This window comes from Lepidochelys kempii, chromosome 1, assembly GCF_965140285.1.
Source record: "Lepidochelys kempii isolate rLepKem1 chromosome 1, rLepKem1.hap1, whole genome shotgun sequence".
NCBI lineage: Eukaryota > Metazoa > Chordata > Testudines > Cheloniidae > Lepidochelys > Lepidochelys kempii.
Window position 1 is genome coordinate 64453304 of NC_136380.1, and position 15350 is coordinate 64468653.

Consider the following 15350-nt stretch of genomic DNA (forward strand, 5'->3'; position numbering starts at 1 on the left):
GGCAATGTAATTCATTAAACCTACATACAACGTAATTCATGAAACCTATATTACTTCTCAAAACACACAGTTTATATGGTCAGCATATAACAGATTGTTTGTTCAGAATGACGGTGGAGAGATGATCACTGTGGGACTGGAAGGGAACTGGGTGAGGTTGAGAAGGGAAATTGATGACTTAAATTTTGATGAGATATGACTTTTCATTCGCATTCATGGGTCATAGAGTCTAGTATCTTTAACTCAAAGGTCATTAAGTTTTCTGTGTGAGACAGTATGAATATAGCCATTAATATTACACTTTTCTCACTGAAGAATTGCAGATAAAACCAACATGCATTGCCTTTTGCCAATGTTCTAGCACAAAATGTTACTGTTTGATGTAAAACATGTGTACATGTATAACTTAACTCAGAGTATGCAACTGTCCTTTGCAAAAGTTAACACTGGTATTAAAAGCTATTAGGTCATTTTTGAACAACTGGCTAGGGAAAAAAAAAATCTTGTTCTACACCCCTGGTATTTCTTAAATGTCATTCCATTTAAGATTCAAGAATGTCTGTTTATTTGAGAATACAAATCATGGGAGTAGCGTTGAAAGTGAAATATAATTTTTTTCAAACGTTTCTTTCTCTTGATTATCACACATGTATATTGGGCCATCTTGCCTTCTTAATCTAGTGTGTACATATTAATGTTCTGTAACAATGATCCAAGCCTACAAACACACACACTGTACTCAGATGAGAAAACCCAATGATTTCAGTAGAGTTACACACTTGAGTAAAACTACTTTTGTGGATAAGTGTTTGCAGGATCAAATCCTAAACCATTTTAAGGGAGACTAAGGGCTAGACTAAGAGCTAGATCTTCAGCTGGTGTAAATCAGCATGTCTTCACTGGTTTCAATGGAACTACCTTGATTTACACCAGCTAAGGATCTGGCTGTAGGCCACTGAGATGGCACAGATTCCACGAACACTAAGTTACTACCAGATTCTACCGTTCTTGATCTTGTTGAGTAGCATCTTCATCCATCAGTGGTGCTATTGAAATCAATGGGGCTAAATGTGGAGTAAGGTGCCACTAAACACAAGTAAAGGGTAACCCTGGAAGTGTAACAGTAATTCTCATTAAGGTATAATTCTTTATACAAATGGATTTTGTTTACCTGTTGAGGGCTGTAATCTTTGAAGGATGAAATCCACAAGCAGACCCCTCAAACACATCACAAAACCTTTATTAGTGTGTTTATTGGTGACACGGATTACAGAAACCAAATGGAATTAAATAACATTTAACTTGAAATTGACCACAGACTCAAGAAATACAGGTCACAGTTGGCAAGGCAAACTTCTCAATACACTGGGTTGCTTAAGTTATTATTACGCTGTGAAGGAGGAATTTCCCTTATTTGATTCTAAATAATTCAGGATATCATTATTTTGTGTCTTTCAGACAATTCCTTTGGCAATAATTTCAATTTGTTTAGCTTTTATTATATAAAAATATAACAAATTTTCCTTATATACAAACATTACATTACACAATATACAGGTTAAAAACACTACAAAAATAGCAGGCCATAGGTGAACTAAAAGCAAAAGAACAGGATAGGGGAAAAGTTAAATACTGCACATTTCATAAAAATTACATTAACTACATACAGTTTTTTGTTTGCAAATACCAAACAGTATTGATGTGATTGGCAATCTTTCCCAACAGCTTCATTTTTAAGGCACGTCTTGCATATTTATATGTACAACACTGAATCTGGCCAATAACTTAAGGGCTCTTGAGAGTGACCTAGTAGTGTATGTGTATGCGTGTGCTTGGATGGGGAGCGTGCAGCATTAAACCTTTTCACTAGTGTCAGTCTGGGGGGCTAGGTATCTAGTTGAAGGGGCTTGGTATAGGGGCACCCCAATCTCCTGAAGTTCTGGAAGCCTCCCAGAGCGAGGAGGGGACAGCAATGTGATTGTCCTGTCAAAGTCTCTGTGTAACACTTTCTCGTAGACACTCTGCAGTCCCACTGTCTTGGGCAGCTGGGCCTGGTAGTAGTTGTCCCTGCGAAGGGGGTCCCTGGGCAAGGAGGTGCTTTTGCAGAAGGTGGACAGCTGAGCTGAGGGATGAGGAGACGAGTGAGGGTTGGATCGGCCACAGGATGGGCTCCAGCAGCGGTCCGAATGGCCCAGGATTTTGCATTCAGCAGTACAAGCCCATAATCCTAAAAATACAAACAAAAACCTTAGACCTGTAATCGCTGGAGAAACAGCCACATAATTCTGAGCTCATCAGAGAGTTATTGCCCAGATCATCAAAAGCTTAGAACGATGGGGGCGGTGGAGGAACAATACTTCAGGACACTGCTACAAAGCATACTCTGCAAGCTATTATTATTCCATGTAGCTAGCAAGCCCTAACTCACAATGTATGTCAGCAGGAAGAGCTTTTCGAAAATGAATTTTATAATAGGCTGGCTGCTTCTAATTTGCACTATGTGCTCGACATGCACGCAGATACTTAAGTTGCATGCTGTGAAAATGCTGGCAGGGCTACTCCTGCAGTGAGTGCTGCCTTGGAAAGATGTAAAAGGTGTGACTGCTATAAAACTGGTCCAGTCAACTCAGTGTACCTTAGATAGATAGATAGATAGATAGATCCTTTTACTCCTGGGCCAGTTTTTATTTTCATTGCAGCCAGTCTGTGCTGTGAAATGGACCGAACCCTTACCATTCTGCATGTGAGTGATGAGATCCTTCTTCAGGGCATCCCCACTGATGTCAGAGTCACTGTCGTTAAAGTCGCTGTCGCCTTTGCCACTATCTTTGCCACTGAACTTTTCCGCTTCTCGGGCCGATATGGTGTTGAAAGAATGACCCTTCCAGATGGCCACGGGTTGGGTGGATTCTTTGCTATAATTAGGAGCAGGGACATAGGACTGGAGGGGATTGGAAGGGAGTGCGGGAGAAATAAGCATATGTCAACATCACTACCTTATCAAGATTCCCCTCATCCAAACCGCCCATACCTCCTTCCAGTCCCCCAGATGAGTGCAGTACGACCTTACCTCCCCGTTAGTTGCCCTAAGTCGTTTCTGACCCTCGTAGAGACAGGCATTCACAGTGCTGGTCTCAGAAGAGGAGACCTCTTCTGCAGGTGGAGAAGGGGCTGGGCTGGTGAAAGAAGCTTTGCTGGGAAAGGATCGCGCTTCAAACACATTCCCTCTGGGGCTGCTATCCTCCTGCCTCCCCTTCTCTAGGTGGGAGATGTCGATCTGCTCTGTCAGGGGCCCGTTGTTCTTGATCTCGGTCTCCTTCTTGCGCTTGTTGCAGGTGGTTGCAATGGTGATGATGGCCACCAGCAGCAGGGTGCAGCTCCCAGCGAGGATGATGATGACAATCAGGGGAATGTCCCACTCCAAAGCCTTCCCCTCCCAGGAGCTTGGCTTGGCCACCTCTTGGCTGCTGGAGGGTGCCATGGCAGTCACCAGGAAGTTGATTGTGGCTGTGGTGACAAGAGGGGGCCTGCCATTGTCAGTCACGGTGAGGATGACTTTGAACACCTGTCCCAGCTCTTTGGACAGGTCCCCCCTGAGCACAATCTCGCCTGTCTTCTTGTTGATGGCAAAGAGCTCTGGCTGCTGCGGCTCCTCCACAAAGGAGAAGGTGAGCTCCGCATTGACCCCATCGTCCGCGTCTCTGGCTTTGATCTGAGCCACCAGGGAATCCGGGGGTGCCTGGCTGGAGACCCCGATCTCCACGGAGCCGTTGGCGAGCACGGGGTGGGTGATGACCGGGGCGTTGTCGTTCTGGTCCACCATCCTCACCTTGATCAGGGCGCTGCTGGACAGCTGAGGGGAGCCCCCATCACTCGCCTGGATCCTCAGGTCCAGCTGCTTGAGGATCTCATAGTTGAATGTCCTGAGGGCGTAGATGGCCCCGGTGGCCGGATCCACAGAGACGTAGGTGGAGATGGGGGCGCCCAGGACCTGCGTCTCCAGCAGCCGGTAAAGCACCTTCCCGTTGCGGCCCAGGTCGGGGTCGCGGGCCACCACGGTGGCGAGGTAGGCGCCCGGCGGGTTGTTCTCCAGCACCGCCACCTCGTAGACGGGCTTGGAGAAGAGCGGCGCGTTGTCGTTCTCGTCGCTCACGCGCACCGTGTACTGCCGGACGGTCTTGAAGGGCGGCGAGCCCAGGTCCTCGGCCACCAGGGTCAGGTTGTACTCGGCCACGCGCTCGCGGTCCAGCGGCGCGGCGGTGACGAGCACGTAGCTGTCGGCGTAGGCGCGCTGCAGCGCGAAGTGCTCGTGCCCGTAGAGGGCGCAGCGCACCTGCCCGTTGGGGCCCGAGTCCCTGTCCGAGGTGCTGACCAGCGCCACGAAGCTGTCGCGCGCCGCCGCCTCGCTGACGTAGGCCACCCCGGCGCCGGCGGGGGCGCCGCTCAGGGGGCTGACGCTGATGCCCGGCGCGTTGTCGTTCACGTCGGCCAGGCGCACGATGACTTTGCACGTGGCCGCCAGGGGGCTGGCGCCCCGGTCCTGCGCCTGCACGTCCAGCTCGTAGGTCCGCTGCCGCTCGTAATCCACCGGCCCCTCCAGCGTCAGGCGGCCCGAGAGCGGGTCCAGCCGGAAGAGCTGCCGCGCCTCGGCCGGCACCTGGCTGCCGAAGCCGTAGACGACCTCGCCGTTGGGCCCCTCGTCGGCGTCGGCCGCCTCCAGGTCCAGCAGCAGGGCGCCCCGCGGCGCGTCCTCGCCCAGCTCCACCGTGACCGAGCCCTGCGGGAAGGCCGGGCTGTTGTCGTTGGCGTCCAGCACCCGGACGCTCACCGTGGCCGTGCCCGAGCGGGCCGGGCTGCCGCCGTCCTGGGCCACCAGCTCCAGCGTGTAGGCGGCCTGGGTCTCGCGGTCCAGCTCCTGCAGCAGCACCAGCTCGGCGCTTTTCCCGCCGTCCGCCCGCGTCTGCGCCTCGATGCCGAAGTGGCTGTTGCGCGAGAGCCGGAAGCTCTGGATGGAGTTGGAGCCCACGTCCGGGTCCAGGGCGATCTCCAGCGGCAGGCGGGTGCCGGGCGCGGCGCTCTCGGACACCTCGAGCGGGATGTGCGCCTGGGGGAAGCGCGGCGCGTTGTCGTTGATGTCCCGCACCTCCAGCTCCACGTGCACCAGCCGGTACTGCTCCTGCCACAGGCTCACCACGTCGAAAGCCAGGACGCACTGGAGGGACGGGCCGCACAGCCGCTCCCGGTCGATCCCTGCCTCGCCGATGCTCAGCTGCCCGTCCCCCTCCCGCACCCGCACCAGCGAGCTGTTGCTGAACTGCTCCATCAGGCGGAAACTTATCTCTCCGGGCGCTTTCACGTGCATCTCTTCTGCCAAAGTGCCGATGACCGTGCCTGGCGCGTCCTCCTCGTAAGTGCGGTATCTCACCGTCTTGCAGAGGGTGACCGAGAGCAGCCAGCAGAGGTAGAGGAGGCGCGGCGGAGAGGAGAGGCTGCGCCCGTCCCTAGCAAGACCCATGTCACCTGCACAGAATTGCTAACCTGAAAGGGGCTGAGGATGCGGAGAAACGGCTGTCCAGTTGTTAGGGCGTGTGTCGGCCCCTAAAGCAAGAGGAGAGGGGAGGGTAACTCTCCTGCTCCCAGGCGCAGGTCATGCATGCTCTGCTCTGCAAGGCAAATGAGCCGATTGCTTACAGTTGCCCTAACCCGAGAGGTGCCACCGATGCCGGTGCGCCAGGCTCAGTTTATCCAGCTTCTAAGGCGGACTGCGTCTCCTGAGGCTCTTTAATAGACGCAGATATGCAAATTTTACGGAGCCAAGCAGCCAATGGCAGGCGCTCTTTTCACACTGCTCTCCTGAAAGCCTCGCAGAAAATCCCTTTAATGTGGAAAAGGCTTAGAGAGGAAAACAAGAAAGGAAAATTAGGGAATCTCTTCTTTGTTTTCTTTAACTCTTTTTTTTTTGAAGGCGAGCTGCAAATGAGTTGGCACAGGGAGCGTGGAGTAAAATGCGCGGAGTGTTTTGTTAATTGTACCACTTCAGCACCCTGCTGTTGAACAGGTGCCTTGTATGCGAATATCTGCTCTTCTGAGCTACTCACTTAAAAACGCAGAGAAATAGCTTGCTTGGGCTGTGTACGCGCGCGTGAATGTGTATTTATTATGTGTGTCTGCCTATGATTATCGATTAATAAAGTGCTGCGCAATGCATATATAGCGGGGGTTGATTTTCTTTCCGTTGATTTCTGTATTGATCATCAGAGCAAGCCCCTAAACCAGATTGAAGGATTAACTGAAAATTGATTTTATTCAGATTTGTGCACATAATTGTGCTTTACTCGCGTGAGATCCTGTGATCAGACCTGTAATTTGCCTTTCAGAAGATATTCTTAGAATGCTTTAGTATGCATGTCACTGACCAAGTGGCTTTCTTAAGCCTTGCGCACTAGCAAGCAAAAAAAAAAAAAAAAGTTCCAAATAGGATTTAGCATAAGCTTGTGGAGATTTGGAAAGGTTTCAAAGATCAGACTGTATCAAAGGCTTATGAAGCTCTCGTTAGCTGTAGCAATATAATAGCATGGCAGGCTATCCCATTTGAGGCACCAATGTCTGTATTATTTCACTATGACAAGCTAAAGGGAAAGAAAGTTGAACAGTTTCCACAGAGGACTTGGGCTAAGTTGAATATAATGAGCAAACGCCACATGTATCCATTATGTCCCTCTATTCATTCCCAATCACTGCCATAACTCTTTGACTAAACGATGATGGGCGCTGAATTACACACAATGCCCAGCTCATATTAAAATACATTTAAGATCTATCCCTCCTGATGCCCTGTTACGCCTATTTAGAGGATTTTCTTTTTGTCCTAATAGGGCCTCTCTGGGAAGCAACACTAGTCTCGTTCTAGAAGAACAAAATAACAGCATGAGGTTGAAACCTGGCACGAACCGTGGGGAACTAAACCATCTGCCTTGAAAAGTATGAAGACATAGCAGTGAGTCACCAAGTTTTACTAGTCCTGCAGTCCAGGGGGATACTGAGACAGCGCATGCACGTGCATTCATTGGGGTCCCCCCCGCTTTATGTTAGGTCTAAGCACTGTGGGGGAATAGCGGGCTAAGAGAATTCGTACCTGATCCCAGATACCGTCCTGGTGAAAGAGACCATTGAAATAAACTCAGTGGGAGAAGAGAGAACATTGTACCAATAGTCTCTCCTGAGGGGCCGGCCCTTAAATGGATCCCACGTTTTAGGTCACATTCCGAAACAGAAATACACGTTGCAACTGGTACACCATGACTTTGTGTACCGCGATGGTGAAAGAAAAAGACAGTATGCACTTCAAATTGAACTGAGTACTGTTTTGCTCTGTAAACTTTTGTATAAAAGGTATCCGCTCTGTTGAGCGCTTCAAGCGGTTACCGTGCCAGTAAGAAAGAGCAGAATCGGGCTGCAAGACTGGGGGGGGGGGTAAGGGGGGGGAGAGGGAGGCATGCTTGAAGCTTCCTACAATGTGCAAGAAAGAGCCCTTACTCGAGTATATCTATAAATGTAAAGACATCTACAGACACGAGGCTGCATGAGTTAATGCTGCCCAGAAGCGCTCTGCCTTCTGGTGCTCTTCCCCTTATTTGTATCCCTTCGCTGTGTATTTCGAGGATGAAAAAGAGCAATTGCCGTAGCAGCTGCGGCAGGCATTGTGTATGGGAAATACAAAGCATCTACCGCAACACCACATTGGTCTCCTGGCATCCTCTCTAGTAACCTTCCCCTCACGCTGATTGCGATAGTTCTCCCCCTTTGCTCGCGTTCCACACATCGATCCCCTCAGCCCGTCTGACGAGAATGTCCCATTCTAGTAGCTGGAGTCCTCCCTAATCCCTCTGTCACCAGAAGCTTCCCCCTTGGGGCTGATCATGCCTTAGTGGGACCCCTGCAGGACAACGAACTTGTCACTGGCCAGTACTTACATGTACAGCTGTATACAGCCCTAGTCACAACAGGCATCCTACGAGCTTTTAAGGGCTGGTTACTAATGCAGCCAAAGCTGACTTGTATTAGTACTTTACAGTGAATAGAAACATCTGTCCATTTGTTCCAGCTGTGCGCATGAGCCAGTCCCCGGGCCCGTTCGGATCCCCCCTGAAGTCAATGGCAAGTCTCCCATTGATTTCAAGGGAAGTTGGATCGGGCTCCACGTGAACAACAAAGGCCCTCTCCTGACATCCAGATCTGATCGCCAAGTTAAATTACCAGTTTGCCTTAATACTACCGACTTCTCAGTGTTCACAGCCTTTGCGTAACCTCAACCGAGGACACAAAGGACCTCACTGGAGCAAAAAAGACCAGAGGGAAATTGAACAAAGTTGGCGTATTTTTAAGGGAATTGAAGACAACGGTCCAAAATCTGTTCCCGCTAGTCCGGATTCTGATTTCAATTACACAGCTACCAATCCGGAGTAATTATTGGGCAAATTCTGATATGTCTGGTGTAAATCCGAAGCAATTTCTTTGAAATCAGTGGGGCTTTGGAGGTGTAAATGAGAGGGTAATTTGGCCCCACATCTGACAATCACAGCGATCCGGAAGTCGGGATGTGCTTGGCCAATGAATGACATTTGCTTTAGTCTCATATCTGGTCGTAGCTGCAGTAGTCCTAATTCTTAGTGGCACAAACTACCAAGAAATCATTAGGGCACGGATCATTCAGGCATCTGACTCAAAGCTGTGGCGAACCGTTAGATCTAAAACGAGTGGAAGCAGCGCTAGGAAGGCGCTTTGCTGCCTTTCAGCAGCAGGGCGTGCCAAGCGTCCCAAAACCCAGCTTCCTAATTACTGCCGAGGAGCTGTGTTAAGAGTAATTACCCCGAGTGGTGTGATGGCACGCGAGTGAAGTGAGCTCGGGTGTCTGCGGATTGCCAGCATTCTCCAGCCTGGCGGGCAGCAACCAGATTATGGAAATGGGATTTAAAACAGCGCATCAGCGCCTCACTCAAATCCCCACTGGCGGGGGAGGGGGGGAATTCGCGCAGCGCTGATCTGGTCCAACAAAAGCGCCCCAAATCGCCTTGTTATCATACCAAAAGGCTTTGGCTGTCTCAAAGGAGCCCCTTTCTCTTTATCTTAGCAACTTAGCAGACAACTGTCTCGCGATCATGAGAACAAACATGGCCACAATGGTTGGCATTTTCTCGGAATGCAAATGTGGTGGGCTCAGAAAAGCTGGATTTCTCTGACTCTGCCTAATACCAGCATTGTGAAACTCGCGTGCAGACAGCAAGATTGACATGGCCGTCACGTGATGGATTAGATCTATAGGAAAGTTTTCAAAGAGTTTACAATGAGTGGCTCAGCTTGATCTGATATCTCCCACAGTTTAGAGGGAAAGAGAAGCAGGATATATTCTCATATGTAATAGGATTATCTTTTCCATTTCAAGTTCTATACAGCATGTAATTTATTTTTAATTAGGATTAGCTCTGCCAGGAAAGGAAACTAGACTTTGCTGAGAAGGCAGCGCTATTCTAAGGGAAGGAGAGGCGTTCTTATTCTTTACAAATAAATAAATCAGTCAATAAAACAGAACTATGTTTTGCCTCCCACGCACTTCACAAGAGAAACGGCGGAAAGAAGTGTATTTTAAATGCATAATCAAGAATAAATCAGAAGAGGCTTTGAGAGGCATTATTTTTATGTCTAATACAGAATTCGATCGTTTTTCAGAGAGTTCCAATGGGGTGTTTTGTTCCACTGCCCTTTAGAAGTAGAGCGAGGCAGAATATCCTTTCTGTCTGTATGTCTTTCTGTCTGTTCGTACCAGTTTTGATTTTGGGCAATATATATCAATCACTCTATTGTAGAAACCTTCCCAGAAAACGTACTGTATTGTAGTTTGGAGATAATCCATTCACAAGGTTCTAAAAGACTACAGCAGAATTATGTGTACAGCTAAAAAATTAAACATACGGAAACTCTGTTTTAAAAACCCGTCTCTGAAATATTAGTTAAACAGCCCAGACCGGTTGATTGCTTCACGTGGGGATATATGTTCTTGCAAATTGTTCGTATTGTTACTAATAGAGATTCTCACACCGCATAATTTCTTTGAAGCAGGCAACTGGAGGTTTTCCACAGCAAGATACTGGCTTTCTTGCATAAAGTCATTATTTTGGAGTCGCAGAGCACTCTAGAAGCAGACATTTCTTCATGTCCGATGGCTTGAGCTTTCTGCTTCCAAACCTTCCCCGATCCACTTTTGATATGGAAATCAAGCCTGCTGTCTGTGGTGGTTTCTATGCCACAACACTTTAGGACCTGGATTCCACCCAGTGCAAACTGAAGACTGGTGTTAGAAATTTCTCCGAAAAAGTGAAAACATTTTTATACCATTAATTTCGTGTCACCAACAATCAAGGTGGATTGATGGCCGGTAAATTGCCCAGTGACTGTCTGCGGTTAAATATCTGTGTGTCTAGATATAGATAGATCTCTTCAAAAAGAACGCTAACTCGGGTTGGTCGGTGAAACCCTCATTCTCTGTTCACACCGTTACCCTGTTTGTCACAGATCCCTGAATCTAGAAACTGCGGAAGAAACTCAGGTCTTAAATAACCCCCAGTTTTTGATCCAGACCCGCTAAATCAACGTTTGTTTGTCGGAGATGAAAAAAGGAGAGGACTCCTGGCATAGGCTGAACAAACCACCCCACTTTACCGGTGCTATGAATACAACAAAAGCGCTTTCCTCACCCTGGCCTGAATGTGAAACTCACAAGCTCACAAGCTCACCTGGTTCATCAGCGATATACACCTCCAAGTAAAAGACACGGTGGTCAGGGTTCCTAGAGCATGCGCGGGCTTTCTGCTCCGCTGGCGGCTTGGCTCACAGAGCACTATAGAAACTGGGGGGCATGCCCCCCGAAGGCTCATAGCGCACAGTGGGGCGAGGGCGCCCACGGGGGGGCAGGCTGCCGACTGCTTAGGATAGCCTCGGGTCACTTACGCGGAGGAGAAACTCCCGTGAGAATCCTGCCTGTACAATTTAAGTTTTCACTGCAGGAAGGTTCGCTTGGATCACTCTGGTTACAGTGTGTATGGTAACACCCCTTGTTTCATGTTCTCTGTGTATATAAATCTCCCCACAGCATTTTCCACTGAATGCATCCGATGAAATGAGTTGTAGCTCAGGAAAGCTTATGCTCAAATAAATTGGTTAGTCTCTAAGATGCCGCAAGTACTCCTTTTCTTTTTGCTGATACAGACTAACACGGCTGCTACTCTGAAACCTTGGAAAGAAGGTAAATCTCCGCTGGACTCCGGCCCCCACAATCGCTACAGGGTCCAGGCTGTAACTCTCATTTTCCATAGGGCTCGCTAGAAGCGGATTTGAGTAGATTCACCCCACACCTCTTCAACCCTATGATGATCCCAATGGAGGGAAAATGGGTTAGTTTGTCAGAAGGGAATATTGTGAGCAGTGAGCCATTGACAAAGTCTGTTTTGAGTTAACCAGACCCTGTGGCTTCACTGGGAACACTATGCCGCCAGTGTGAAGGCAGATTGGAACTCCGTAGGGGTTTAGACCAGGGAGTCTTTCCCTAACTGCAGGCAACACGTAAACAATGCATTGCTGCCATGCCCCGAAAGAATTGGTCTAATTTCTTTAGAGGGGGGCTCAGAGCAGAACCACCTGACTTCGACTGCGAGCTGGCTGAAAGGCGTGGGTAGGGAGCACATTGTTTATACATCCCCGAGCTGCGCACGCATCTCCCCAACACAGAATTCAGAAGCAACCCCAACCCGGATTTCGTAGTCTGGGGAGGACTGGAATGCCCTCTCCCTCTACTGAAATGCTGCTTTCATCTCCATGGGTCCCTCTTTCCTCGGCAGCTTCGTGGAGGGTTCTGATCTTGCTTCAGTGATCTCCAAAAACAAAAGACTTCCTTACGCTTTGCGGACTAAACAATCGCCCTGTTTAATCATTTCGATCACAACCGAGGATGTGTGGGGTTAACCTGTCAAACCCCACAAGGCTAGGCTGATCAAAAGCCGATGAAAACAAAGACTGGAACTAATAGGAGGAACGTTTTCGTTGTTCTATCAGTGTTTGCACTGGAGGATTGTGTACAGTGTTTTGCTTCTGCCTTTAGCCATGTACTCTATAGACGGCAGAGGCTGCAGACCTTCATGTGAATTGCAATTTTGGATCAGGATTATAAATCACCCTTAATATTGGGCTGTTATTCTTTGCTACATGAACTGTAGACTATGCAAAATGAGTTTATAGTCTGGAATAAATAAATCACATAAACGTCAGCAAGCAGTTTTGATTCCACAAGGAATGATTTTTATTGGATTAATTTCTAGCCCCTGTTGGAGTGGCAGCTGGGGCTGTGATTCAAGAGGAGAAAACAAAAGGAGAACAAAACCACATTACAATTAATAAAATGCTAAACAAAGTACATGCATCATGCCCTGAAGGGATCACTCCATCAGGTCCAGAGTGAGGACATTCCAAAGGTGGGCCCCAGACATGAGTCAGAGCTGCTAGCAGACCTGGGAGCTGACAGAGGTTCTCAGTTTCCCCGTTCATCTCGGCTCCCCAGTGCGAAGTGGGCGGTACTAAATGCTAATAAGATTTGACTGGATCCCAGGCACAAACCAAAAGTGAACTGATTAGAAGTCAACGATGTTTGAGTTTCGCTCCCATCCCACATTCTATCCCTGGCCCCTCACTCATAAAATCTCCTCTTAAATCTTGCCACTCACTCTCTCTGTTGACTGTCCTTCTCCTCTCCCACACTGTACGCTCCCCCCCGCCCCCCAAGGGCAGGGAGGCAATCATTTCTCTAAAAAGAAAAGGAGGACTTGTGGCACCTTAGAGATGAACAAATTTATTTGAGCATAAGCTTTCCTGAGCTACAGCTCACTTCATCGGCATCCGATGAAGTGGGCTGTAGCTCACAAAAGCTTATGCTCAAATAAATTTGTTCATCTCTAAGGTACCACAAGTCCTCCTTTTCGTTTTGCGAATACAGATTAACAGGGCTGCTACTCTGAAACCAATCATTTCTCTGTTTCTCTCTCTCATCTCTAGCCCTCTCCCATGCCTTGCTCACTATTCCCCCTCCTCTCCTCTGCCCCCTTTTATCATCTCCAACTCTTCTCTTTACTGTCCACTTCTTTTTTCACAGAGGAGCAGAGAGTAGGGATGGTCCAGCATTACAGGACTAGCTGGGATCCCAAGTTTAATTCCCTGCTCTGCTGCAGACTTTTTGTGTGACCGTGGGCAAGTCACTTAGTGTCTCTCTGCCTCAGTTTCCCATCTGCATAATGTGGATAATAGGACCACCCTACCTCAAAGGAGTGTTGTGAGGTTAAATACATTATAGACTGTGAGTACCTTAGATAGATGCGTGCCCCAGTCCTATCACGTTTGTTGCTGGAGATGGCTGGATCAGAGGCATCCATCAGGGATAAGTGCTTTTAAAGCAGCCTATTCTAAGCTTCTTTGTCTTACTACCTAGGGTTTGGGGAGCTCACACAATAGGTTGATCAGTCACTCACACCAGTCCCTGATGCAGGAAAAGAAATACAAGCCAACTTGTAGCCAACTTACTACCATCCAGTAGCCAAACATATGAGCTAGGACCTGATACAATAGCTTGTTGGTGAAGGCCCAGCAATGTCCAGGGAATGTGCCCTGGTGAAGTGTCCTGCACTACTTCGCAGCCTGGCTGCAGGGAATGGAGCAGAGGGGGAGTCACTGGGTATTCCATTACAATGATGTTCCTGAAGACTGCTTGGGGGTGTGCTTTATATTTTGCACTGAACCTTGTGTGTTAATGTCTGGTATATTTGGAGTTCCCCCACCAGTTTCTTGGCTTGTGGGATAACATTGCATTCTCTCCTCCCTCTCTGTGCTCTTGTCTACAGTCTCTTCCTCTCTGAAGGAGAGTTTAGAATTTAAGACATATAAACAAGAGAAGGAAAGGACTTCTCAGGTCCAGGCATCTCCTGCCACTATTTGCTAGTGCATTGCCCTGTATACTTATAAACGCCCATTGTAATGGGCGTTCCATCATTCGCCTTGGGAGATTATTCCACCGACTAGTAAATCTCACCAGGATATTCACTATGCACTTTCCCCTTTTTAATTTAATTTAATGTACTGCTAATTATAGTAGCACTTAGCACCACTCTGCCTGCCAGTCCTTGGTGGTTCTAAGCTCATATAGAGTTGGATGTAATCTATTTATTTAAATGTAATGATAGTGTCTACACACAAATATATTGTGATTAGTCCAATCATAATGTCACTCCACCTCTGTCTCCCCTCAGCCTATCCTACTTTCACACACGCTCTCCCACAGCTAAATTTGAGTCTGCCATTGCTCCCAGTATTTTAGGTGAGGGGCATCAGTAGAAATCCCTAAGATAGAATCCTATGGGCAGCAGAGGCAAGTGCTCAGTCTAATACTTCTAGTGAAGAGGAGTCTCTTCCTCCATCTCTTCTTTCCTTCCCCCGTACGTTTCTTCTTGCAGAGTGCCTCCAGCTCTGAAGGACTGAGTCCCTACCACGCATAGCCTCCCAGGCAGCTGTAGAGTCAGAACAGAGTCTGGCTCTGGTGCATGTCATTGCTGCTCAGGAGGCTGCGAGAGCAATGGAACTGACCAGACAGGCTGCTGCTGCACTTGCCAGAGAATGTATGTTATTCCTTACTGACGAGTGGGCAAGAGTTTTTTTCCCTCTCTAAACCTTGCTGTTATGGGCTAAACAGAAGATTCTGCATGCACTATAGGGCAGGACTGATGAAGTTCTGAGCACTAAAGGAAGTCTAACACAGGCTGAGTGGCTCAACCCTGAAGATCCCATGCTCAGTTTTCTCACAATTTGGTCTTGTTGACAGTTGTCTCCTGCATAATAGGGGTGTCGTCCTGCTCCCAGGCAGTGGGATGTCCTAATACTTGTAGCAAGTTCTCTTCGTTCTACTTATTGGAAGGTATGTTCCAGGATGAGCAGCAGCAATTTAACAATGACTAGGCTTCTCCTACGTCCTGGTATTCAGGGATCCAAGTGCCCATGGTCACAGCATGCCTTCTTTTTGGCTATCTTTGTGTGGGAGATGATCACACACACTGGCACCCAGGCTCATCCAGGCCTTCTGGAATCTGGCAATTGCAGACTCTTGCCGGTGAGTGCTGAGGAGGGCTGGATGAAGGCAAAATCCATTGACCCCCAAAGTTTGCATTCAAGGATTCCTTGGTGGGGCACCCACATAAAGTGTTGGGGTTCTGCACGGAGACTGTAGAACATGGAGTAGCATTGGCAGAGATCGCGGAGTGCCA

General features: G+C 48.4%; 1 protein-coding gene across 1 annotated transcript; it reads right to left on the bottom strand.

Annotated features, from left to right (window-relative positions):
* Window positions 1-1200: 1200 nt before the first annotated feature.
* Window positions 1201-5742, bottom strand: PCDH8 (protocadherin 8). Its single transcript, XM_073346065.2, has 3 exons — window positions 3071-5742; window positions 2734-2941; window positions 1201-2227 (listed from the first exon to the last, which is right to left on the bottom strand). Exons 1-3 carry the CDS (start codon window positions 5513-5515, stop codon window positions 1854-1856), a joined length of 3027 nt encoding a protein of 1008 aa, XP_073202166.1. The 5' UTR covers window positions 5516-5742; the 3' UTR covers window positions 1201-1853.
* Between the last annotated feature and the right edge of the window lie 9608 nt (window positions 5743-15350).